Below are 26,778 nucleotides of genomic sequence, written 5' to 3'. Positions count from 1 at the left end.
AAAGTCACGGCCACGTGTTAAAATACCATTGGTAAGAGACAACAACTACCTTCACATCTTCTTTAATCTCTGGACTTTAATGGCCGATTAATTTATTTTATCCTATCCCTTTATGACTTTTCTCTGATTATCTTAAGATCCAAACGCGAACCTTTCGTTACCATTCTTTCGTTTTTGGCTTGCCGTTTTCTTTCAATTCCAGAAGCAGTAGTGGAGACCCTTTCCCCCTTAAACATTGTTTATTAGGTTAGATTTATCTAAATCTTCTCTCGCGGTGAGAACTCTCTTTTTTTAGAATTTTGTATCTCCATTTGTGTTGTTTTGATTATCTGGCATTCGGATCTGATGCTGGTTAATGTTTTGAATTGATTTATTTCGGTTAAATATGATTTTCTTGGTATCTTGTTCGAATGGATCACGTTGGCTATAATTGAACTGCAAATTCAATCTGAATTTAGGTTTTTAATTGAATTATAGGACAGATCCGGTGCTTTTCTCTTTGGTTTGCTAGCAAGTTGTGAAAAAGGAAAGGAAAACTGAAATTGAGATTCGATATATAGCATGGTAAACAATAAAAAAAAAGTAATATCGTTTGGTTATTGTAATTAAATTGTCGGATGATTTAGCGAGTGGGAATTTCCTTTTACATATCCCTTACTTGAAGAATTAAGTCGGATACTGCTAGGATTGCTTAGAATCTCTGGAATTATGTTATTGATGTTAGCCTTACTTTTCCATTTTAATTTCCCATTGAATTGCTTCTACTCCTACGGTTCCATAGCTTTTTATATTTAAGTTGCCATGACTCTAAGAACCTCTTAGTGTAGTTCATTCTAAATGTCCATCTCTGCTTGATTACGGTGTGATGGCCGGATGGTTTTATTTAGTTATTCAAGTTAAATTTGTTGATTTCTTTGATCAAACTTTATGGTTGAGCTTTTAATTCTTGTAGATGCCAATTTATTATCTTTGTATTTTTGTCCATATTTATTATTATCTGCATCTTTGCCTCTGAATGTTTGTTAGTTTAATTTGCAATGAAGTTTGGTTTTATGATTTAATGACTCAAATGGTGTTCATCTTTTATTACAGTAGGAAAGGCGATGTGAATTGTTTGAACTGGAATACGATTATCGACTTGACGGGGTAAGCTTATTGGTTTTATCAGTGTGTACAAGATGGGTAAATGCAAGGGTTGTGGGAAATTAGGAAGGATGCTGGTGAAGGATGGACCTACAAAGTCTTACCGTTCTGCTCTTCTATGTTCCCCTGTTGTTTCTGTTTGGGATTGCATTGTCCGTAAGATGAGATATTCCTACAGACCTGAGTGGGTGTAGTCTTGGTGTTGTATAATTATATTAGTTCTCAGTAAGAGAATTAATTAGAAATAGGTAGCTTCTGAAGTTTTTTAGTGATAAAAAGGAAAAACAACAGTTTTATAGGGAAAAATATACGTTTTGGGGAACCTTTTTTAAAGAGAAAAAAGTCCAAGGTAACAGAATTCTGTGTTTAAAAGCTTTTAAGTTTTCATGGATAACAAGGTGTGCAATAAAGTGCAACCAGTAGTTAGAAAAGCAAAAAAGAAGCAGGTGAAAGATGAGCTGGATCGTATTAAACAGGCTGAGAAGAAAAAGAGGCGCTTGGAGAAAGCCCTGGCTACATCCGCTGCCATTTGCTCCGAACTAGGAAAAAAGAAACAGAAAAAGAAGGAAGAGCAGCAGAGGCTCGATGAGGAAGGTGCTGCGATTGCTGAGGCTGTCGCTTTGCATGTCCTACTTGGTGAAGACTCCGATGATTCGTGTAAGGTTATGCTACGCAAGGAAGAGGGTTTCAACTGTTGGGATTATGCCAGCAACATTGGTCTATTTATGGGTGGAGGGGAACCTTGCCATCCCCATCGGGTTCACACAAACTGTGAAGGTTGGGTCACTGATGCGTATAGAGCTGGAAACGGATGGGCTGAGTTCGGAAACAGTGTTTGGTCCTTCTCATATGGAGACCATGGAAGGGATCTTGCTGCACCATATTTTCAGGATGGAGGCTGGGGAAGTGCAGGACTTTCAGCTGGTCTTATTGCAGCGCAGGCTGTTTCGGCACTCCAGATTACAGAGACTGCAGAGGTGGACACAGGTGTCCTCAACGGGATGTTGAGGGGCTAGACAAGTCCTTTGTTGCTATTTTGAATCTTTGCGCGTTAGTCTATAATAATGGCAATGTATATTTCTTTGATGACTCTGCCACTCTGCCAGTCGGTTGTTCTTGTTGCCTTTTCAGTATTGAACCTTGTTGCAATATCCTGGTGTTTACCTCTTCATTTCTTGATAGTGTTTTCCCCAACATGAATGATTTTGAAGATACACAAGTATTCATATCTTCTACCTTGTTACAGATTATACTCACACAAGTATTCATATCATCTACCTTGTTACAGATTATACTCACACAAGTATTCATATAATCTGCCTCGTTACAAATATTCTCACACAAGTATTCGTATCATCTGCCTAGGTAAGGATTCGCTTGAGAAGCTTGAGCTTTACTCGAGATTTAATATTTGAAGTTTGGTTCAAGTTTGATCGTATTGTGTTTTTTTTATATCTTAAACTTAATTCAAGATAAAAGAATATTTTTTCGAGTTTATTCGATAAGCTCATTTAATCTTATAACATAAATGTCTTTCGATTGTTTTGTACTTAAAAAGTTGTTTATAATTGAATTTTTCAGTAAGTAAAATAAAATCAATTAGATTTATGAGTTATTCAATTTAAATTTGAAATACTTAAATTTTTTCTGTTATTTTATTATTATTCAATTTAATAATAAACTAACCAAATTCAATCTTTTATTCATTAATATAAGTATACATACGGCGTCGTTTAGGACGGGTGAGCAACATTAACAAGGGCGCCGCGTTAAAGCGGACCTTTTTCTATTGCTGCTGGGGACTGGGGAGCTATGCCGGCGAATCAGTAATTGGCATACCAAAGCAAAGAACCAGCAAATTGTGAAAGTTGCGCCTCCTTATACTCAGTTTCAGAGTGTTCTCTCACGACTCTCATCGATCCTGTGAGTTATTGAATTACCATATTTCGTATTGGAATCAGTTACAGCTTTCCTTTGATTATTTCGATCGTTATTCATGTTCTTTCCTAGAATTTTTCTAAGTGCTATATTTTGTACTTCTCTTAGAAAATGTAATTTCAAGCGATTCTAGTCTTACATTGGTAATTGAATTTTTGTTTTTGTTGAAAAAGACGACGGAAAATTAGGTTTCCCCCCTTTTGTTTGTAAATTAGATAGAGAATACACACAACTAGAATAAATTCTATGAAAAACGTTAAATCTTGATTGTGATATTTTATTTGTTCATTTTCTATTTATTTAATCAAGTTCTTTTGAGATTTTTTTTTATAGTTAGTTTTTTTTTATAGAAATTTTGATAGTTTAAGTAATTAGCTGTATTGTCTCCAACATCTAGATAGAGAGTACACACAACTAGTTATAGACTTTTCTTCATCCTGGGAGGTTCCACGTTACGCTGTTACCATAATCTTGAAGTTTCTTTAAGAACCTAGTGCTATTTCTAACTCGATGCCTATATATTTTCTTTTTGCAATTTGTCTTCTAGATATCTCTCTGTGTTTGTATGTGGCATGAAATTAATGAATAGTAATGTGATGTTTTCTCCATTTAGAATTTGCAGGATTCTGGCGCTTTGAATTTCTGGAAGTGCTTGATACTTGTGTCTGCACTCCAATCATCTTCTAAAACCTTGTGCATTTTATGGTAAATTTTCTATCCTAGGTTTTGGACCTTTTGGTTTATGTATAGCTTTTGTAACACGTTGAAGTAAAAATGCATCTCGAGATCCTATCTGTTTTATTGTATATTTGTATTCCTGTCTTACTTTTCCATTTTTCTCGGCTTGGATTTCGCTTTTTGAGAAATGAAATTTGATTTCCGCTATAATGTGAAAAACACTACAAAAAGATGTTGTTTCTTAATCTCGAGGGGCCTTGTGCTCCATCAGGTAGCTCCCCTACATTGTTGTGCTTGTTCTTATTGTTCTCGAGCTTCAGAAAGAAAAAGAGCTTTCTGCACTTCCCAAGAGATTGTCTTTTTCTCTAATGAATATTCAGTTGTGTTTTTGTGCCCAAAATGTGCTCGTCTTGATTCAAGTTGTAAAAAAAGTGAGTAGATGTATTTGGATTTATGATCTGAACTCAGATTCCACAATACAAAGGTGTTTAGTTGATTGTGGTTGATGTACTATCGTAACGTAAGGTAGAAGGTAACACCATTAAGTTAATCAGAATTTTAATGATTGGTGTTGGTGTCGATCGATGAGCCTTGAACGGATTGACTAATTGATCAAGTTTAACTCATTCGAAAATGTAGGGTAAATTACATGTCTAATACTTAAACTATCAGTTTTGGTCTGTTTTAGCACCTAAACTTACAATATTTTCAAAAATATACCTAAAGATTAATTTTTGTTTTATTTTAGTATTTATGTTCAAAATTTAATGTTAAATTTTGATTTTTTTTTTAAGTTTAGGTACTAAAAATGGATAGTGTAAGTACTAAATGTGTTAATAGGATATTAAAATGAAACAAAAATTAAATATTACGTATGGTTTTAAAAAAATTGAAAGTTTAGGTATTAAAATGAGTCAAAACTGATAGTTTATGTACTAAATGTATATAGTTTACCTAAATGTATTGTTTTATAAAATGTTTTCTTTCACTTGATCTGTTGTGAGAATCTAAAATTTAAAAATAGTTTTTTTTCCTCAAAATACAAAATTCGTATTTAGAATATGTTTAAGAAAATTTCAAATGTGTTAAATGTTTTTGTATTATTTTAAATTTGATCCTATAAAAGCCTATTATGAAGCTAAATCTCTTAGTCTAAAATTAAGACCCTGGCAATATCTAAAATTAATAGAAGAGTTATTTTACATTTTTTGTATTTGTTCTGTGAATATTCTTTAATAAAATTTATTAAATGGACTAAGATTTTAAATAAAATTTTAGTAAATGTCACAAAATTGAAGCACGAATCACGGAACTAGAAAGGACCCTGGCAATATTTAAACCTTTTAAGAATAGCAGTCTATTGAATCACTGCCGGCCAATGTCATGTTGACAAACATCATGTCATCGTCCTGCAAACGGACGAGCAAAACAAACATTAATAAAAACCACTAAAACAGGAAGGTGGTCTCGCTTACCTCAAATCATCCACCATTAATGGAGTCTTTAGCCTTATCATCATCTCTCCTAACCCCACCAATCCCCTCTCTCTCCTCTTCCCGCTACAACCTCGTAAATGCTTCAACTAGCCGCCAAGCTCCAAACCTAAGCTTATCATTACGCAAAAAGTCATCTTCAATATCAAAGTCCCGAGATTTGGTGGTTCGTTCACAGCTCAGATCCCCAATCATTTCTCCCGATGACCATTGGGCACGTTGTCTGCTCTCTTCGCCATCAGGGCTTTTGGTCTATGGTCCGATAAAACGAAGATTGGAAGTATGGTGAGCGCGGCATTGGTGAGCACATTGGTGGGGCTGGCAGCTAGTAATCTGGGCATAATTCCCTTTGAAGCTCCGGCTTATTCACTTTTCATGCGGTTTTTTGCTACCTTTGGCTATTCCTTTGCTCTTCTTTAGAGCCGATTTGCTGCGTGTCTTACGCACTACAGGGACATTGCTGCTTGCTTTCCTGCTTGGGTCAGGTTAGTAGGGACTTATTGATAATCCCCAGAAATAATTGAATTTTTCAGGCTTTTTTTATTTACTCTGTCAGAACAATTTAATGCTATGCTCCTGCTAGTTGAGCTGAGTTTACTGCTAAAACAGTGAGAATTGCCTAGTAGGTATCATGTAGTTAAATCTAATTCTTTTACTAGTTGATGCTCTAAGCATCTTTGACATCCCCTGCCTAGAACAGGTACTAGACTTTCACTAGTTAACTTGCTCCTGCAAATGAACGTTTGCATTCTAGCCTACTGCTTATGCTATGAGACTTTGCTTGAAGCTATGAAAATTCATGTTTCCCTTTTAATTTTGGCATAAAAATCTGGATAATAAGGCCTAGTCCCTAGTTACCAAGTTTATTAAGGTTCATCCTTTCTTGAGTGGGAACTGTGGATCATTAAGCTAGTAGTATCATGTATTTGTCAAATCATTTATATAAATTTAGACTATGGAGGAGATTTGATTTTCTTTCATTTGAATATTTATGTTTTAAACTTTAAAATAACCTTTTATATTGTACTATAGGATAAAAGTAAATATAAGTAATCGCATAATAGAAGAGACAAACAAATTTGCATGAAAAATCCTACAAGTGAACTATGTTGGTAATATTGACTGTAAAATTACACTGTTAGCACTAATTTGAAAAAAATAAAATAAATAACTTGAATCAACCAAAACCGTGTTGTGGTACCACTACCTTATAAACGAATTCGTCCCGATGTGTGTAATCACTCCAATAGGCGAATCGCCCCCGAGGTTAGTACGGTCGCTCTAAATTCCGTACACCCAAAACCAGAGTGGACTGTTGGTGGTATTGCTAGGGGCGTGGCTGAGAGAGCGCAGAGTGCGCGACGGCGCAGGGCCTCGAAATAGAGCATATCTATCGGTTGTTGCCATTAAGAAGTAGAAAAATAGGTATAGAGCAGTGGTTAGATCATTGGACCCATGACTTTGTTGATCCTAAGTTCGAATCTCGTTAACAAGAAAAATTATTTTTGAGAAAAACAATGCAAGTGGATTAGATCCAGTTGTTTGTAACTCATGCAATAAAGCTTTGTAATTCTTGCATTCATTCTATAAAATGTCCTGAACATAGTCTGATATTAGTCTATGTTCATCTAACGTTTACAGATTTGAATTCAGACACTGACTGCTTGAATTTTAAATTTCAGAAATTAAAAGACAACTAATTAATCTCAGTTGTTACTCTTTGCAAATATAAAATTCGAACAGACTTGGTATCTTATAAATATAAGATAAATTCATTCACAGTTTTTCATTTGTTCTTTCAGAGAAAAATTTCGTACGATTTTACTCTAAAAAGATGTTTTCGCATGGATGTGTCGAAGACACGACGAGCCGAGATGAACAACGGCAGCGACGGTGCGCGATAAACTCCCTTGTTCTCTATCACTCAACAAGAAAGTAGAGAATATAAACCTTAAATATTCAATCCCAATGTATTTCCCACTCAATGAGAGATTGAACATTACCAACAAACTATTGGCAAGAACTTATCAAAATTATAAGGGTTTACAAATATAAGGCCTCACATGAATTCAAAGGTTGCATCTTACAATAACCCTAATTATCTATTTAAAGGGTTAATTACTTGGTGTAAAAGAAATATAATATTACCATGAGTCTTCCTTAATTCGAATTCCTACTTTTAGTCAAAAAGCTTACATAAGAAGCATAGTATTACATGGATTAGATGTGAAGTATGGTTCAAGAGCCTCCGCATCTACCATGGATCCACTCTTTTTCTTTTAATTTAATTCTTCCAACAAGCGGGTCACACTCCAAGCTTTTTGGGGGTGGATCAAAACCGAATTCGGATCATAAACTCTAACATAACTCATGGTACTTCGTTTATGGTTTTGGATGACAGTTTCAACAATAGTTGGAACTCTAATCGTTTTTCTGATGGTGCCAATGCAGTCTCTCGGTTCAGACAACTGGAAAATAGCTTCAGCACTCATGGGTAGTTATATTGGTGGATGTAAGTTCCCTGGGAATTTTAGTGTTTCTTATTCTTCAAGCCATGTGCCACAACTACAAAGAATATGTGACAAATAGGATAGGAACATGTAATATGATGTTTGTTCAACAAAATTTAGTTCAAAATAAGCCAAGTAACTGAGCACTTTCTGTGGGATCACTGTAGCTGTTAACTTCATTGCAATTTCAGAGGCACTCGGTGTTTCTCCCTCGGTTTTGGCTGCTGGAGTAGCCGCGTACAACGTTATTTGTGCAAAATACTTAATGGAATTGTTTGCATTAGCCTCTAAAGTATCTCCGGAGGCTTCAACATCAACCAACAGTAAGTAGCTCACCCTTCCGATGGTTCGATCCATTATATTACTGATATTTATGAACCTTTTGACGTTTCTGGCAGACAATGAAACAGATTCGGATTCTAAAATGGGAAGCAAATTGCCGGTGCTCCAGATTGCCAAGGCTATTGCTATATCGTTTTTGATTTGTAAGATAGCCTTACCTCACAAATTTGTTCAAGATTGAAGGGGGCACCCTTCCTGCAGTAACAGCTATTGCTGTAATACTAGCAACTCTGTTCCCTACACAATTTGGCCATCTTGCACCTGCTGGTGATGCGGTTGCTTTAGTTCTCATGCAGGTTTAATAATATGCAATTCTAGCTTTACTCTATGTTATGCTATTCAGATTCGAGTACGAGTGTCGAACACGTGTACGTATAATTGTTTTCTACATGTATTGTCGTTCATGACAGGTATTTTTTTGGAGTGGTGGGTGCTAATGGGAGCATATGGAAAGCGATCAACGCAGCACCGAGCATTTTCTTGTTTGCTGTGGTTCAAGTGTCTGTCCATCTTGCAGTGATGTTCGGGGTCGGAAAGCTATTCGGTTTCGATTTAAAGCTGTTGCTTTTGGCATCGAATGCCAACATCGGTGGCCCGACAACCGCATGTGGAATGTCCACGGCCAAAGGATGGAGCTCCCTGGTTGTTCCGGCTATTCTGGCCGGCATCTTCGGAATAGCCACTGCAACTTTTCTTGGCATTGGTTTTGGAACAATGGTCCTTAGGCATTTGTAAATGCATTTTTGTACTAAGCCATAGCCAGCTGGTTCAAAGATGATAATAAGAGAGATGCATTTTTGTCCACTGCATTTTTGTAAAAGCATTTTTGTACTAAGCCATAGCCAGCTGGTTCAAAAATAAGTGTCTATAAAATAATTTTACAGAATGTAAGCGAGTATTAATTTTTTTATTTTATATTTATAGATAAGATATTTAAATTATAAATATTTAATATTATAAAATAATTTTAATAATAATTTGATTTTTAAAAAAAATAGGCAACCAGAATTACATTGCAAGAAACTCTGTTTTATAAGTAAGCTGCAATCAAATTCCAACACGTAATATTCAAACAACTAGAATTTAGCTAACAAATCATGTTATATCCAGAAGTCAGCATTATACCGAACACTTGATTTCACACGAAAATGTGAAAAAAGAAAATACATGCAAGAAAATACTGGCGCGGAATTTTCCTCCCGTCCAAACACTCCCTTTTATAATTTGGGTTTGGTGGGATCTTTTTTCTCGCTGTTTTCCTTTTTCATATTCATTTTCTTCCAAGGAAAACGTTAAAAATATAACAATTAGTAATAATTAATTTTATTATTAGAGAGAGGAAACAAGTTAATGCCAAGCAGATGCGACGGTGAGAGTCCGGCCCAGCCACCCAAAGCTAACTCCTCCATTTTCTTCTTTAACGGTGAATCCCGGGTTGACTCGATTACCAGAATTGAGTTTACCGCGCATCGTCTCTGCAATGGTTTGACTCAGTGGCTTTAACTCGAACCCCGCCATGCTCATCCGGGCCCGCCACTTCCCGAAAACCTCGCATCTCTCAACACGGTCCCTCCCCTCACAAGCAACTGAGTTGGCGATTTTGAGTAATATCCCCTCCTCCAGCTTCGCTCGTTCCGGGTTATCCCTCGAGACGGTCGACTCAACCGAGTCGAACAAAGCTCCGTAATATCCGCAGGCTTCTCCCACGCGCGAAGTGAACGGCGCCGTATTTGTGTTCAATTCTTGCTCGACTATTGTCACCACGCGCGGCGCCAATCCTTTCACGCGACGTAAAAGCTCATCTCTGGGATTCTCGATGGAGACGCTCTCGTCGGGTATCTGATAAAGCTTGAACGCAAAATTAACAGCCAATGGTTCGAGTAGTTCAATACCCAGCGACTCGCGACTCATATCGCTGAGTTTAAGATTCGACACCACAGTGAATTTCAAACAAACTCCAATTCTTTCTGCGATTTGACTCAACATATCGCCAACCGTTTTCAACGTTTCATCTCCACCATTATCAGCTATAGCAGTGATCTTTAACATTGCAGGCTTCCCATTCCCACGCTCAGATAGCTCGTGGAGAAGATTTATGTATTGCCCTCCTTGCCCAATATCAAAATCAATCACATGAAGTTTATTACAGCTTGGCTGGTCCAAAGCAGCATCGAGAATAGCCTGATTAGCAGACAAGAACCCAAGTTTAAAACAAGGAGATAGATCATAAAGCAACTGCGTTGCGGCAGCGTGTGCCCTGCTAAATAACTCAGCCACCGGTGGTGGGTTTCCAACAGAGTTAACCCTCGATTTAAGAACTGCTAACATGCACTCCATCAAACGCTGCTCCGTGTTCCCGTTCGAGTTAACCGCTTGCGATAATCGGGTAAGGATCTCGTTGACGACTTCGATTTTTCCCTCGGAAATAGCAGCGGCACAATCCAGTATTCTCTGCTTTGAATAAGTCGAAGCTGGAGAAGCTATCGATGACGTGGACAAAGACGATGAAGTTGTTGAAGAAGTAGGCGACGGGGAAATCGGGTTGTTAGGGCTGCCGGAACTGATCAAGCTTTGTATAGTTTCGGACCATTCGCTGTTGATATTAGTAACAACCGAAACAGCGTCTCCTCCATCGTTGTCGTCGTCTAACAGCTGTTTCTCCAGCTCTTGAAGCTGATTCATCATTTTCTTCTCCGGGTCTAGCGGCTGTACGATCTGCGTCGAAACGGGGTTCATGTATGGGCCGCCTGGTAAACCGGGATTCACGGCCTGGATTGTAGAGCCGCCGGAGGTTACGCCGAGGGGAATTTGCTGCGGCCTCAGTTGTTGTAAAAGTGGCAACTCGTATCGCTGCGACATGCAAGGAGGAGACGAGAAATTACCCGTAACATCCGGTGACAAAAAGTTGGTCGACAAATCGATGGGAGACAACGGAGAAATCGGAGAAGTGTGCTGGTAAGTTCTGGGCTTAACCGAACGGAGATAAAGGTGGGCAGGATGATTGTTGAGGAGCTGTTGCGTTTGAAACTCCGCTAGTGTTCTCTTCCCGATGAGGCTCGGCGCCGCTCGGTTCACGATCTGAGACGTCGGGTCCATGAACATTCCGGGTACTTGTGTGCTGTATGCTGCAGCCGCTTGGTTATTGTTCAATCTGCCGGTGTTACCCATGGATCTGCCTCTTAATCCACCGTAAAATCCGGATCACCCCCTGAGAATCCCGAAGCCATTTCTCCTCACCTGTGCTTCTCTCTCTTTGTGAGAGAAAGAATTACAGAAGAAAATAATATACGACAAAAGCGAGAGAGAGAGAGAGAGAGAGTTTTGCTTATGGTGAATAAATGTTAATCTGAATATAACGGAGAGGAGTTAATAGTGGTTTTGAGTTTCCCCATCTAAATTAATGCGAACAGACACGATGAAATGCAAGCACGCGGTCATCCGCGACTATTAAAAAAAACTCTTGTTTTACGTCTGCCAGCAATTTGAAACAACAACACCTGTTTTTTCCGTGCGTTGACCACACGCAGACATCCGAAGCAAAATGCAATTAAAAACTAGTAAATATCAAAGGAATGTGCCTCCACGCGATGAGAAAGGATGGTCGGACTCGAATTTCGAATTGTGTGAAATTCAAATGGGTGTTTGGATGGGTATTTGGTCACCTGACAGGACAGTTTCCAACTGTCTGAAAAGGCCCTCAACAGTAAACCAGGAAATGCAATCCAGAACAACAAAGGAAAGCGAACACTGGAGTACGTGGAGCAATGAGATTGAGCCTTGATGGATCTCACGGCTACTAAACTGTGATTTTGGAAACTTCTCAGGCCTTGTTCGCTGATTCGAAATTCCAGTACCTCGGTTCGTGTCCTAATCTCAACCGACGATTCCCGGTTGATTCTGACAGATTTTACCGACACGTGTTAGCTTGGGAGTTGGGACCTTACCTCTCTAGCAAAGAATGTCAGAATCCCTGGAGTTGCCTGAGTTGGCCAAGCCCCAACCTTAAAATATTCGTTCCCGCACTATATAATTTTAAATTCAGATATTTTATGATTATATTTTTAGAACATAATTTATTAAGCTTTAGCTCCTACTCGTTTTCTTACATGACAACCTTAAACACGATCATTATTATTTAATACAAATACAACAACAAAATAATATTATTTAATGTTGTTGATTTTATGTGAACACTTTCAGAAGTGGTATAGTATTAAATTCTATCATTTTCTTTCTTCGATTTGAAGTAAAGTTGGTAAACAAATGTAATTAACTGAATTTGACAAGTTTTGGATATTAAACTGCAGGGAATTTGGAATTACATGGCCACCTGTCAGTGAAACAAAATTGGACATATCAAAACATAGTAACCCTAAAATCTACAAGTACATTGGCTGTAAATATACATAGGATGTTAGTTTAATCGAGATTTAATAAGTTTTAATTCGCTTCGGTAAGGGTAGTGAAACGTGATCAATTTCATTATTAATTATCTCTTGATTCGTCGATTTACTTCGTTAAGTTGGTATTTTCTCTTATTTTTATGTAGTACATTGAATTCTATAAACTAAACTAAAAAGATGAAATTCTGCAGTTTTCTAGGCTCAGGGCTGGGCTAGTGGGTATCATTTGGGGCATGACTGCTGATGTGGTGACGAGCCAGCATCTTCTGGAAGGTCCAACTGGAAATTTCGTGTGAACAAAATACTCAACACAAATCATACTTGAATTTCAAGATTTCCTTTATTTTAGTGATTTAATTTGAACAATTATGGAATTTATCTTTTGTTACATTTATTAGGATTCAAACTTGAGAACTACAAAAACCCTTTGGGGTATGCTTGAACACATCTCTCATGTAAAAGATTGTATTGTTCTTATTTTCTCTAGTTTTTATAAAAGTTTTTTTATTTAATTTATCTTTCTTTTACTTTTCAAGTTTTATTTTTTTAATAAAAATACTAAGTATGATTTTTATCATACTTAGCTAAGTTTTTCATAATCGATGGTTGAAGCGATTACTCAATTCCTAATGTGAGAATTTAAAAGCACCTCATACCATATTGGGTTAAATTTCTCAATTTTCAGAAAACAAGATTAGCCGATAGTCTTAATCAAAACACTTTCATGTCAAAATAGATTTTTGCTTGGATGTTGTTATGGTTTATTGCTGGGATTATAGAATCAATTGAATCGAATTCCCTCGAGCACACTTAGCGATTTCACTTTAAGAGAAGATTGGGAGCGAGTTCGACTTTCATAGAGAAAACATAATTTGAGTCGACTTTTCAAGCGCTTTTAAACTGTTTGAATTGACAACTATAGTCGCCGTTAATCTAAACAAGCATTGAGATTTCTAAAATAGATTTGGAAAAATCAATCACGAAAGAGAAAATGAGTTACAAGGATTGAACCTTGCAGACTCAAACCAATATTTAACCGGAGTAAAATCCTATTCAAAGATCGATTGGAATTTGAGGCAAAGCGGATGTCCGGTGCTGATTTTTACAAATATAATTTATTTCAGATTTATTTACTTTTAATTTTTACTTCATATTATTATTCAATTAACAACAATCCCACTTTTTATTTTCTTTTGCAGTGCATACCTAGTATAAAAGGAAGACCAAATTATCGAAAATTGCAATATTCCTTACGAATTGACCCTTACCCTTTCTATATAGTTATTTCTATTTTATTTTTATTGAGATTAAGGCATATTTATTTGGCAATTAAAACAACATGTTGATAGTTAGTGTCTTTTTAATATATTCAAATATAACTAATTCAAATTTAGGGTGAAAAATAATATAATAAACTAAAATTTAAGTCTTTTATTCGAAGCTATAATTACATTATCTCTAAAACTTTGCGTACGATTTTCAATCCTCATTATTTTTGATGTGCTTTGCGTATACTTTTTGTGGTTGTTTTGGTATTTACATAAAGATCACAATATTTTTTATTATTATTGATTTGTTAGTGGTCACGTAAAATAAATCCCTTCTATGGTAGAAAATTATTTGTTGATATAATCAAAATTATATAACGAAATAACATGTTAACTAATTTGGTTCACTCATCACTCATTTATTACTTTGTAAAGCGTTTCATTTAATAAATATATAAAATTTTAAGAATGTTATTGAGTTATTTTAATATTAGTCATCATTTTTAAGAGAATGTTTCATATTTTGTTGATATAATCAATATTATGTAACGAAACAACATGTCAACTACTTTGATTCACTCGTCAATATTTTTTTATTTTATAAAACGTCTCGTTTGATAAAAATTTGATGGATATTATAAAATTATTTTGATATTAGCCGTTATTTTCAATAGAATGTGTTTAGTAGTTTAATTTTCATATAAAAACAATAACGAAACGCTGGTAACACATCAAGGTTCGTAAAAAGGTTTGCGTGTTAGGCAAAATCTGTTGGAAAACCAATCACGAAAAGTAAAATTCAAACTACTTTTCTTTTATTTGTTTATATTTTCTTTCACCAAATTGAATAAAAGACCTCCACGTCAACACGTGTCATACAGATCACATCTGCCACTTGGCTCTTCCCCATTCATATCTCATCTCAACCATTCATTTGACACGTTTTGATTCCGGAAAGAGACAGAAAAATATCAGGAATATAATGATTTGTATCAAATTCATGTTTATTAAGTAACTTTTATTGTTATTTATAATTTTTATTTAATGTCAATAAATAATTTCACAAATAATATTAATTAAGTATGAACAGATTAAATTTAAATAATAAAAAAATTATAATTAAATTCAAATTTCTTTGACATTTCTTCCTATCAAGATTCGATATTATTTAATTGGCCACTGATTAATACGGGGATCTGTTTTGGTTGTTACCGGGGATAGCCGGTTTACACATGGAAATCCAATTGCCACCGACTATTCGGTATTGGACGCGCTAAACCCACACGAAATACACGCTCCCATAAGATGTGTTCCTTTAACTCCAGAGACTCCGAAAATGATCCGGAAAGATTGCGTAATTTAAAAAACGAATTTAATTAGTTTTATTTTTTAGTAATTAAAAAAAAAGCGGTCCACAATTAGTGTGAAACACAAGAATTCAATGAAATAGATGGGTCCTATGCATGCCTAGGAATTATAGAAACGAAAATCCCAAAGAGCTCACAATTTTTTTTATTTATTATTAATTTAAACTCATGATCTTTAAAATTTATAACAACAAAATATTGTTTTTTTTTATTTTATATATGGAGAAAATAGTCTAAAATAAAAAAATTTAAGAGCAAATTAAAATTTTCACTACTGTATTTTATTCTCTTTTCTATTTTGCTAGTTGAACTTTAAAAGCTTTCAATTTCCTCATTGAAATTAGTACATTGAGTTTTTCTTCTCTAGGGATGGGATGGGTCGGGTCAGGATGGATTTATTATATAGTTTTGGGATGATTATTTTATTTATGAAGAGAAATCCAAATCAATGTATTATACCAAAAAAATGTTAGAATATGGAATAAAACAAATTGTCAAATAATTCCCTTTGGGTCTAAATAATTTTTATTCTCTAGCCTTTATTTTTCTTTCTGAATATTAACCAAAATTATTTGAAGAATCCTTAAGCTTGCAACATCAACTTTGGCTTTAACTTTATGATTAGAATTCTGGATTTTGAAGATATTGTAAATTGAATCAATATCATAGTAATTAAAACGTTTACTTGAGTCCATATCAACCGAGAGTAGATGTTTGGCTTCCAGTGCTCCTTTTTCATGATTTGATGTTAAATTAACAATTTTCTATATGATCATCCTTCAATTAATAGATATCCTTTTATTTTAATTATTAATAACACCAATCACTTATACTAACATCATTAAATAATTCTAACAATAAATAAATAAATAGATTCCCATTTGTCTGTGCATATTTTTTACATCTCATCATCAAATAATGTTAAATCGGTCATTTTAATAATTTTGGGTTATTTTTTAAACATTTGATGCTAAGAAAAATAACTATTTCTTCTATAAATTCCAATAAAAATATTTGATCTTAATTTAGTAAACTCTTACGCACTTCACCTTAAATTTTACTTAAAAAAATTAATAAAAAGTAATAAATTATACCAAGTGAAATATTCAGATGTTGGAACAATTTTAACTAGAAGTGAATTTAATATCTGGAGATGTGTTTGGAAGGAATATCTGCTTTGGGTTCGTTATAATCAATAAAGTTTGATTTCAACGTCTCAACAGATTCTATTTAATTTCGCTTGACAATATTGTAAGTTTTGTGTACAAAATTTATGGCCGGTGGCGGTATAAATTGCATTGATTATGTTGTTTCAACAAATATTAACTTGTTACACCCATTTTTGTAAAGGTGAATTGGCCTATAAAGTTTGCACGAATCAACTAACTTAAGTGGTTAAAAGAATTATTGTTATTCTTAAAGATCAAGGATTCGAGCTTCAACAGTTGCAGCAATGTGATTGATCGTTTATAGTCAAATGATTGAGAATATTTACAACAAATACTACTTTGTAATCACCTTAGCTTAATAAAAAAAAATTGGCATGCATTTAATAGTGAATTTTACGTTAGAGTCGCGAGAAAATTGAAGAACAGAGTTGTAAATTTTGTGCTAAAACGGATTAAATTAAATTATTAAATATTGTAGAGGATAAAATTGACATTATTGTATTTAATGAATTGATTAAATTGAATTATTAGAACTTAATAGAGACTAAACAAGCAATTGGACAATTCGACCGAGGGGCACCAAGAAACGCGAGCCTTGCAATTAGACCATTCAACCGAAGGGCAGTAAGATCCCCCCAACCTTGGCTTCGCTGCTGCAATTACTCTTGAAAGGTGATCTCAAGAGCAAGTTTACAACTATTTTTTTTTGGTTAATACACTTTTAGGTTACTAAATTATACCTTAAATTAACTTTTGGTATCTAAACTATACCTTAAATTGATTTTTAGTGTCTAAAGAATTTTTTCTTTAAAAATAAATTCATAATGTTTTCTCCGTTATACTTTTAGATGTTTGCCATTAAAAAAATCATTAAATGACACATGTCACGTTCATTTTTTATATATATTTTAATTAATATTTTTTATTTTTCAAAACAAAAAATATAAGTGTGACACTCTTACTTATCCGTTTTTTTAACGGTAGACACCTAAAAGTGTAACGGAAAAAAACATTAAACATCAAAAATTAATTTGAGCTATAGTTTAGACACCAAAAATAAATTAACAAAAAATTCTTTAGACACCAAAAATTAATTTGAGGTCAAGTTTAAATACCTAAAAATATATTAAGCCTTCTTTTTTCTATTCTTATAAAGATCTATCCAATCAATGAGACTTAATTTTTGGTTTAATCAAAAATATTTTATCTATTAATCAATTAAATCAGCTCAAATATTTTTTTTAAAATATCACAATCTATTTAATTTTTTATTTATTCTATTCATATTAGATTCGAACTCTTAGTTTTATTTAAAGAATTTAATCATTCATCTCTTATACTAACACGTTGTTGGTAATAAATCCTTAATTTACTAGAAAGGTTAGTGCCTTTAAAAGTTCATGGAGCTATATTCAAATGATAATTTTGTATAAAATATTAAAAAAGTTAAAAAATGGTTATTAATTTATCAAATTTGTTATAAAATAATCATTATATATTTGAAAATATAATAAATTTGAGTACTATTTTATAATAGTTCAAAAAAATAAAGATCATTCGTGCGTTTCAATTTCTGCATTTCATCTTTCAGATATGGAAATTGGTTTTGTTTAGTGGTTTTGTTTTGCTTCTCCTTGGTGGTGGTTTTCCATTTACAATGTGTGTGGGCCATAAATGTTTCTTTGGTTATCACTGATAAAAATAGGGTAAACTATGCTAATAGTAACCTTTATTTTTGGTCTAACCGACTTTGGTCACCGATTTTTTAATTAAGTGCTTTTGGTCCTTTTCGTTGTCGATCCGTCCGATTTAAGTCTTATTTAGGTTTTTTTTTTTAAAAAAAAAATCCAAAAAAAAACTCATGTGTAAAACTCAGGTGTCTTCTTCTTCTTCTTATGGGTGTTCATGTCTGTGTTCAATAAGAATTCAAACTTGAGCACCATGTTTATTGCTTACTTCTTCCATTGCTCAAACTAGTAAATCTCACCAATGATACCCTACGTGGGCTACTACTTACATATGTAGATGCCTCACAAAGTATTTCTTTTTCAAATGTAGCAAGCAAGGAAACAAAGGAGAAATAATTAACAGTTCACTAAACTCACCAAGAGGATTGAATCTCCTTCATCGAAACACAATGAAACTGGTAATTAAAACCTCTTTAAAAACTCAATTGACTCAGTCCAACAAGAAGTCAAATTTGAGCATGGCTTATTAAGTTAATGCCTCCTTCACTCAAACTAGCCAGTCACACTAATGTTATCCTATATGGACTACCACTTACATATGCAGAGTCAACAGAACACAAAGTATTTCACATGTAGCTAGTGAAGAAACAGAGGAGAGACCATTAATAGTTCACTTAACTCGATAAGAGGATTGAACTCCTCTTCATTGACATACAAAAACTCTGTTTATCAACTGCTCTTCTTCGAGCTTAAAGACACGAAAACCGAACCGTGCATGTCGTTAGCATACTCGACCATGGAGAGTTTATCAACCGTTGCTTTCCAGAAAAGGGTTTCGAGTTCTAGAGCCAAAAGGGTACCCTTTTTGCTGTGTTTCTTCAAGTAACTCCTTTCGAAACTCTTGGCTTTCGCTTCTATTTCTTGGAAAGTGTAGTGCTCCCCACTTTGCCACATGGTTTTCTGAACAGGCAAGTGCTTCCTGGGGCAAAACCCGATCTGCTGCTGCCGGGTAGTGAATGTAGGTGCTGGCTTCGAATCCGGGCTCGCATTAGCCGCAGCACGAGCCAAAAGTGAACGGTTGAGATTCCCAATTGCTGTCTTATTAGGAGCAGGTGACACCGGGGGTATGATTTTGCAGATATTATACTAGGAAGCCTCCTTTTCGATCTTGGAAATGTATGCAATGATCTTGAAACTCTACTAGAGTAGGCCTATACTCTGGAGCTAAAGGCATGGATTTCAGCCATGGAAACACTTCCGGACTTTGCTCTAACGAGTGAGCCATGAGAATGGAATAGCGGCAAATCTCTGCGTGGCTAAGGTCTGGGAAATCATTGAAAGAAGTTCATATCGTGTAAGCTCACTAAAAAAACAAGTACAAAACAAAAAGGGGTTTCAGATTCTTTCTAAGCTCACTAAAAAAATCGTGTAAATCTCTGTGCGACTTTATTACTGATTTCAAGTGTGCAGAAGAAGAAGAAGAAGAAGTGATTTGGAGAAGGAGAAGAAAAAGAAAGGAGTTGACGTGGATTTTTTAAAACAAAATTTTTTGATTGCAACGTAACACTTCCGTTCGTTCGTCAATTAAAAAATTAGTGACAAAAGTTGGTCATGTTGATAATAAAGAGGACTACTGTGTAGTTTACCTATAAAAATATTAGGGTAAACTACAAATTTATCAACTAAACTTTATTCTCTTTCCTATTTATCTCATTGTACTTTAAATCTTTTTAATTTTCTCACTAAACTTAATACATTGATTTTTTTTATCACTTGGCCATTAAAAAGTTAAAGGTGTTAAAATGGGCTGTTATATATATGCAAAATGACATCGTTTTGGTGGAATTTTTATTTTTAAAAACGACTTTGTTTTTAGCACTATTAACTATTTAATGATGGAGTGACCAAAGTAAGAGAGTAAAGTTAAATGACAAAAAGACTAATTAAGTTCAATGAAAAAATTAAAAACTTATAAAGTTCAATGATGACATTTGTATTTTACCCAAAATAATATTATGTATTTTTTGTCACCTATATAATCAGATAGTTTTTTTAATATTAATAAAATGTTACATTAAAACAGAACTGATATACATATCAATATAAAAAAGATAATTGAATAAAAATAATAACAATTTATGCAATAGTTTAGAAACAATTTTTGGGGAAAATAACAAACGGCCCCATTTTGTACCTGTTTATTGAAGATGAGGAACGAAAATGGGATCACATCCACATTCTTTTGCTATCATTTTCTGTCCCAAATTGTTTCAATTAATTATTCCAATATAATTTTCAACTCAAATATTATGAAAACCATAAGCCTTGAACATAAATTGGAAGTAGATGGGATTCGACAATTACTTGTGTCATTGTATGAAATATCAGTAGCGGATCTAATTTTTTTTTAGAATGGACACACGTGTATTAATAACATAAATTTTTAATATTGGGTAGACATAAATAAAATTTCAAGATCGATACCCCAAGTAAAATAAACTACTAACATAAGTATATTCAGATTTCAGGGTAGACACGTTCCCACCCTTATCTAAGCCTACATCCGCCTCTGTAATGTGAGTTAAATGTAATCATTCAACAATCTACCGATTTATTCTTTTATACCAAGTTCATGTCGGTTGACAGTTTTAAGGTCCATGTTGAAACGTATCTAATTGTCCTTCACAAGAAAATAAAGGTAGAATTCCTAAACAATCCTTACAGCCATAAGTAGAATATACAAAATATACAGGCATTGCAGCTTTCCGTTTCAAAAAAGTGATGACCAGAAAACATTAGGCCGCGGCTTTCTTTTTCTTCGGCATCCGGTAGCCACCCACGACACAGGCATGGTCACGTTCGAATGGTTCGAGAGTCGCTTGTTCGAATGGTTTGAATTGTTCCTGCTGCAGTTTCTTGACTTCACTCTGGAATACAGCCTCGGCGGGAACAGTTGAGTCGATGCAATTAGCCTGGAAACATTCAATCATGTTGAAACCAACATGGCCAAAGCAGAAAAAAAGCATCCGTGTAGACTCGATTTTGGAACACTAACCTTGATTGAAATAACAAAATGACCCCCAGCTTTCACGAAAAAATGATGCACTCAAAGCAAGAATCCTTGCCTGCAAATAAAGTAAAAAAGGAAAGGTGGGAGATTACATCGTGTTACTTGGAGTAAGCATCCGACATGAAAGTGATCATTTTTTTCCAGAGTTTTTTCATATCTAATACTCTTAAGTGTTTACCTGGCCTTAGTGCAGGTATCTGATATGCTTTAACAGTAAAAGAAACAAGACTTTCAAAGGAGAAGAATATATACAATTACCACTCGTGAGAGAACAAAAAAGTCGGTGCTTTCTGAAAATGGAAACAAAAAGATTGCAAAATCTAACACAAACACGACGGGGAAATTGAACAAGCATCAGAAACTCGGTATTGCATCACCCATGTTGTCTTGAAGGGGAATCCGAGTACCTCATCATTTGCATAGTGATAAAGTCGAATAAAATGACAGAAAAGGAGGAAAAACAAAACTGAAACAAATGGCTGATAGTTTCATAGACATACATTCAGATAAAGAGGAAGTGTTTTTTTAAGTTTCAACTACTCATTCTTTTTAAAAGATATTGAAACGAAGAAACACGATTTCTTAAAAAGGAATCCTTCTGTAACACCTGAATTTGAAAAACTATTCAAAGTTTGTAACTTAATGTTGCATCAGAAACTCGATTTAGTATCACCCATGAAATTAAGTCTTGAAGGGGAATCCGAGTAGAGTTGAGCAGATGCATATGCATATGCATATGATAGATAAAGTTATGCTTTACAAATGCAAAAAACTAATCAATGATGACTATACAAAAATGAAGAATTGGAAGTTAGGAAGTAAAGAAAGCAAACAAACCAAGCAATGCAGACAGGAAACTAGAAGCAAAAAGGAAACTCGTGTTGTGTGGTGTTAAATGAGAGAGCATGCAAGTAAAAAAATACACTATCAAGAACTGAGCCATTACAGAAAAAATCAAGCTGCCGGTCGAAAAAGCAATTAAGCCAATCTTTTGATTGCTTATTAATCATTTACCGTGTGATACAAATAAGAAAAAAGGAACTCGACAAAGCAAACCTGATAAGGCTGAGAAACATCAGAAAATATCACATCCACCATGCCAACTAGCATCCTGTATTTGGCCGGATGCCTAGCATCTTCAATGATAGGTATAACATTTGTTCGTTTTTGGGCCATGTTAAGCAAGTCTCGCCGCTTCGGTGAGAAAATTCCACTGCATAAACAACACCATTCTGCCAGAAAAGCAGATTCAACATATATATAATCATAAAAGACGTTCAAAATTCAAGTAATAGTATTAGTATATACTTACAGGACCAACAATATCAGATACATGAGAAACAGTAGTGCCAGACGCAGCTCCAAGGTAGAGAACCTTAGCACCGGGTTTCTTGATAAAACAAAAAAACAGATATTGGTGATAAACATGATGCAACTTCTATATGATCAAAAGCAAAATGGGAATTAATAGCTTACAATCCATATGTTATCGAGACCACCAAGAACGGCAGCTGCCAACTTAGATCGGAACGGATTCCAAACTCTGTATTCAACTTTAGTCCCTTCTTCATTCGCTTAGAGCAAAATCATGAAAGACCCTCAATTTCTCTTACGAAATGCAATCATATATAATTTTCTACAGGTAGCAAAAATACTAGAGCATATTCAATCAATCATCTCACTTATGTCAATGGAAAAATGAAAAAGAGAGAGACCTGAACAGTGATCCTTTTTTCATTGTAAACAGCTTCACCAAGGACCATATTTTTGGTAATAAGGGCATCTTCCTTACCCCTGGCGACAAAAACTCCCTCGTGCCTATGGGGCTCAACTACGACCTTGCTTAAACCCTTCATCCCGCCTCCACGGCCCCTTCCTCCACCACGGCCGCCGCGGCCTCCGACACGAGACCTCATTGCACTGCCACCCCGATCGCCAGCTCTTCCGCCATCTCCTCTGCCCTTAAACCCACCACCACCACGGCCTGCACATAGCAAAACCATTAGAAATATCATAAGCAGAATCTAAACTAGCACAAAGAAAGCCAAGGAAGATTCGTTACCTCTAGGAGGTCTCATCTGTGAAGAACAATAAACGAAATGAGATAAAGTGAGGCAAAGCGAAGTTTGAGTGAAATGGTAGGGTTTATGCTTACACACATAGAATAAGACTAAGGTTTAATGTTAGTAGCATTTTGCAGTCAATTTTGGCCCAATAATGGTTGCGGGATTATACCCATTTTTTTATTTTATGAAGTACAATATTTGTTACTTGTTACAGTAATTTAAAACTCGTTACGTGGGCGTGTCGAGTTTCAATAAAAATATATTATTAGAACTTGTCACTCTTACTTGATAAAATCTAATAAAAATTATACTTTATTGATACTCGTCACTTCAACTTGACTAGTTTAAATAAAAAATATTATTTGGATAAACTTGTTATGTAGGTATGACAAGTTTATCCCGCAACTTAATATTTGTTGTAGATTCTAAATTAATTTTCAAAGTGATTTAATAAGCTATTTTTTCATCTACTTGATCTATTGGGCCAATTTTACCGCATTTTGTATGTGATTAAGCCCACATTTGTAGAAACCTTATGCTTATATCCAACCCGTTTCTACATTTTCAACTGTAATCCATTTATGTGTCCAATACGTCAAAGCCCAAAGAATACAAATGTTTTTATATGCACCTATAATTTTCTGTTTGTGTTAATAAAAATAGAAAAATAGCAAATATTTACAAGCTGGCCACGTAAATGAGCGAAGTACTGTCTTCTTGTGATGATTGAAAAGGCATGTAAACATCAATTAACCGGTGCAGTCCAATTATTTAACCATTTCTCCCATTTTTAATTATAAAGATAAATATGATCATAATTAAAAAAACATTTAAATACAAGGAAACGCAATGGTGTATATAATATATGGTATGGTCATTATAATAAATCATAATTTGTCTTTTTGGGTAAATCAATGATCATATCCTGCGTGTCCACTTTAAAACCTTTGAAATATATATATATGAACAGGTAATTTTAATAGTTAAATACTAGTTGTTATTTTTAGAGGCCTCAAGTTAAAGCACATTGTATGTTAATTATGTTTTAATATTTATTGTCAAATGAATTAAGAGTTTTTCAAATAAATAATATCTTATAATTCAGTGGCGGATTTAGAAATTTAAAAATGGGGTTCAAAGTTTTAATTTTCTTTTCTTAAAAATAATGCCTATGTCAAAATTGTAATTTTTTTTTCTTTTTATCCTTAATACATTAAGTTAAATTTAATCACATTTCTAAAAAAATGGGATGCACTTGGTCCCTATGGGGCTTAATGCATCCACCACTGTTATAATAAACAAATCAACTGACCCTATTCCCATATGTAATGGGGTGAGGGGAAGGTAGGATAGTAGGCTGTCCCCAACGCCAGGTTGAGAGCAGCTTCCGTAGAAGACCTCCGACAATCAGAATTATGAATTGCCCACTATTATAATCACATTTAGATTAATAAAAAATATATATTATTATATATAAGTAGCATTAGGGTTAAAGTTTCCAATTTTTTTTTTGATAAATCAATTAAATCCATTATCCAAGAGAGTAGCATCAGCTACAACAGTACAAACAAAACAACACAACCTGATACAAGAAATCCCCACCAGCACAACTGCAAAACAACAAAGACCCCAACCAATTAAAGAATCCCCTACTCAGTACACAATCTTCTATTTACCTCATCACCCCTATCTATACGAGAACTGTACAATTCAAGTCTGACAAACTCTCTAATATTCTCCACAATTGTATCAACCGAACGAAAACTCCCCCTATACAGCCTAAAGTTTCTTTCCTCCCAAATGCAATACAAATATCCAGTCCAAGCAAGATTAAGGACAAGAACAACGAAGGGCTTACCCCGCAACTTAGTCTCTGCCCATACCAAATCTTCCTCCCAGCTCGTGGTATGACATTGCAACCCACAAATGAAAAAGATTCTTCTCCAAACACCATGAGCATAATGACAAGTAGGGAAAAGGTGGTTCTTAGTCTCACTCTCAACCATGCAAAGAGAACAGAGTCCATCATTAGGAATACTAAACCTCTCCAACCGATCTTTAGTTGGCAATTTGTCCAACAGAACCATCCAAGCTAAAATGGATAGCTTAGGGACATGAGACGGGAACCAAATGAGGTTGTGCTACCCCATTTTATCCCTTCTCTCCTTAACTTATCCCAAACCCATCTGCTGCCAATTGCCTGACCACTCATGCCCTGAAACAAATTCTCAGCCACTGCCCTTAACTTCATTAGCTTTCTCATCGTCCAACTAAACTGAGGCTTACAAACAGCAACTTTTAAATCCTGCCCCTTGAAAATATTTTCATTAATCCAATCTACCAATAAACTACCATCACCAGCCAAAATTTTCTTAACAAGCAGCAAACAGCAAACCTTATTCCAACATGCCAAACCCTTCAGCCTTAAACCTCCATCAGAATTGATAGAACAAATCTGGCTCTAACTAACACGAGCCCCTCCAGCATCACTGTAACGCCCCGAAATTTAAGATAAATCTTCCTTAGAGTTTAAAGCTTTGGACCCAATTGGTTTTGGTTTGGGCCTGGGATGAGTCCAACAAGCTTGACATGGGGATGCTTTTAATCATAAACCAAATACGGAAGGACTAGGTGGATAATTAACCCATTAGTTTGAATCAAAGCTAATTCTTCATTAAGGTGATGACTTCACGTCTGAAACACTCTTTTTCACCCCCAATTTTGTCTCTTCTCCCTCTCTTCTTTCTCATCTTCTTCCTCTCCAAGGCAAGTTAAAGGTCCAAGCTTTTTAGTTTTGCAAGCTTGAATCAGAATTTCTTAGGTAAGATTCATAATCTACACTTCTTAAGCTTCAAATTAAGCCATCATTTGCAAGGTCTTGGTATCTTAGGCAAAAAGGGGTTTTGGAGGGGCTTATGGAACCTTGTGATTCAGTCTGGTTTTGAGAGAGTTTTTGTAAAACCCCAAATTTTTGTTAGTGACCAAAACATAAATTTTAAAAGTTTAATGGCTAAAGTTCTATTTTTCCTATAGTTCTGTTGCTTGGAGGGCGAGTGGCGGCAGCGGCAATATCGGCGACTGAAGAGAAGAAGACATGGCTGATATTAGCATGGGTGAGCACCGTTGCCGGAAACCTATCGCTGTTGGGATCGGCAGCAAACCTGATAGTAAGTGAGCAAGCTCATAGAACGCCGCACCTTGGCTACACTTTGTCTTTCTGGAACCACCTCAAGTTTGGACGTCCGTCCACTCTTATAGTCACTGCTATTGGTTTGACACTCATTAGATGAATTAGTGACCAAAATGTATGTTTTTCAATTGCGATGACCAAAGTGTGTGTTTCTTAAAAGTTCGATTATCAGTGTCGTTTGCCCATATTCTAACTTAAAAAGTTGTTTTATTTATTTATTTATTTAGTTTTACAAATATTTTACATTATTAATTTATATTAATAACCCCGAAATAAACAAATATCTTATATTTTTAAATCAATAAGAACAATTTAATTTTATTGAATGAATAAATGAATAATATAATAATTTCACAATTAAAAAAATATAAATTTTCCTAAAATAAAATAGATTTATCGCATCTATAATCATTTTCCTTAGAATCATAAAGAGTATAAATTAGTCACTAAACA

General features: G+C 34.8%; 2 protein-coding genes, 1 long non-coding RNA gene, 1 other non-coding gene and 4 pseudogenes across 5 annotated transcripts; 3 read left to right on the top strand and 5 right to left on the bottom strand.

Annotated features, from left to right (window-relative positions):
* Window positions 1-128: 128 nt before the first annotated feature.
* Window positions 129-2,369, top strand: LOC120200105. 2 transcript variants are annotated; one of them, XM_039201019.1, is made up of 2 exons: window positions 129-246; window positions 1,093-2,369. In XM_039201019.1, the coding sequence occupies exon 2, from the start codon at window positions 1,530-1,532 to the stop codon at window positions 2,157-2,159; it is 630 nt and encodes a 209-aa protein (XP_039056950.1). In that variant the 5' UTR covers window positions 129-246; window positions 1,093-1,529; the 3' UTR covers window positions 2,160-2,369. The 2 variants fall into 2 exon arrangements, with proteins under 2 accessions (XP_039056950.1, XP_039056951.1); XM_039201020.1 differs by having other exon boundaries at window positions 129-274.
* LOC120200106 lies at window positions 283-17,048 on the top strand. Its single transcript, XR_005523514.1, has 3 exons — window positions 283-710; window positions 16,344-16,355; window positions 17,037-17,048. It is a non-coding gene; the product is annotated as an uncharacterized LOC120200106 (long non-coding RNA).
* LOC120200104 lies at window positions 5,211-8,856 on the top strand (annotated as a pseudogene).
* LOC120200103 lies at window positions 9,259-11,346 on the bottom strand (annotated as a pseudogene).
* Window positions 17,049-20,750: 3,702 nt separating the features above from the next.
* LOC120200102 lies at window positions 20,751-23,036 on the bottom strand (annotated as a pseudogene).
* LOC120200266 lies at window positions 21,420-21,490 on the bottom strand. The gene has a single exon (XR_005523524.1). It is a non-coding gene; the product is annotated as a small nucleolar RNA snoR60 (small nucleolar RNA).
* LOC120200267 lies at window positions 21,716-21,793 on the bottom strand (annotated as a pseudogene).
* A 1,652-nt stretch (window positions 23,037-24,688) lies between the features above and the next one.
* On the bottom strand, window positions 24,689-25,222 carry LOC120200050. Its single transcript, XM_039200990.1, has 2 exons — window positions 24,812-25,222; window positions 24,689-24,745 (listed from the first exon to the last, which is right to left on the bottom strand). The coding sequence occupies exons 1-2, from the start codon at window positions 25,220-25,222 to the stop codon at window positions 24,689-24,691; spliced, it is 468 nt and encodes a 155-aa protein (XP_039056921.1).
* Window positions 25,223-26,778: the final 1,556 nt, after the last annotated feature.

The sequence above is a fragment of the Hibiscus syriacus genome, unplaced genomic scaffold (genome assembly GCF_006381635.1).
Source record: "Hibiscus syriacus cultivar Baekdansim isolate YM2019G1 unplaced genomic scaffold, ASM638163v2 tig00005929_pilon, whole genome shotgun sequence".
Lineage (NCBI taxonomy): Eukaryota > Viridiplantae > Streptophyta > Magnoliopsida > Malvales > Malvaceae > Hibiscus > Hibiscus syriacus.
Note: the sequence above shows the minus strand (reverse complement) of the source record. Positions and strands in the feature narration are given on the sequence as shown.

Bases quoted from the DNA above. Each gene is read 5' to 3' on its own strand.
- LOC120200105 (XM_039201019.1), top strand. From the start codon at position 1,530: ATGGATAACAAGGTGTGCAATAAAGTGCAACCAGTAGTTAGAAAAGCA.
- LOC120200050 (XM_039200990.1), bottom strand. From the start codon at position 25,222: ATGGTTCTGTTGGACAAATTGCCAACTAAAGATCGGTTGGAGAGGTTT. The intron at 24,746-24,811 runs GTAAATAGAAGA...GTTGTTTTGCAG, and splicing joins GTATAGATAGGGGTGATGAG to TTGTGCTGGTGGGGATTTCT.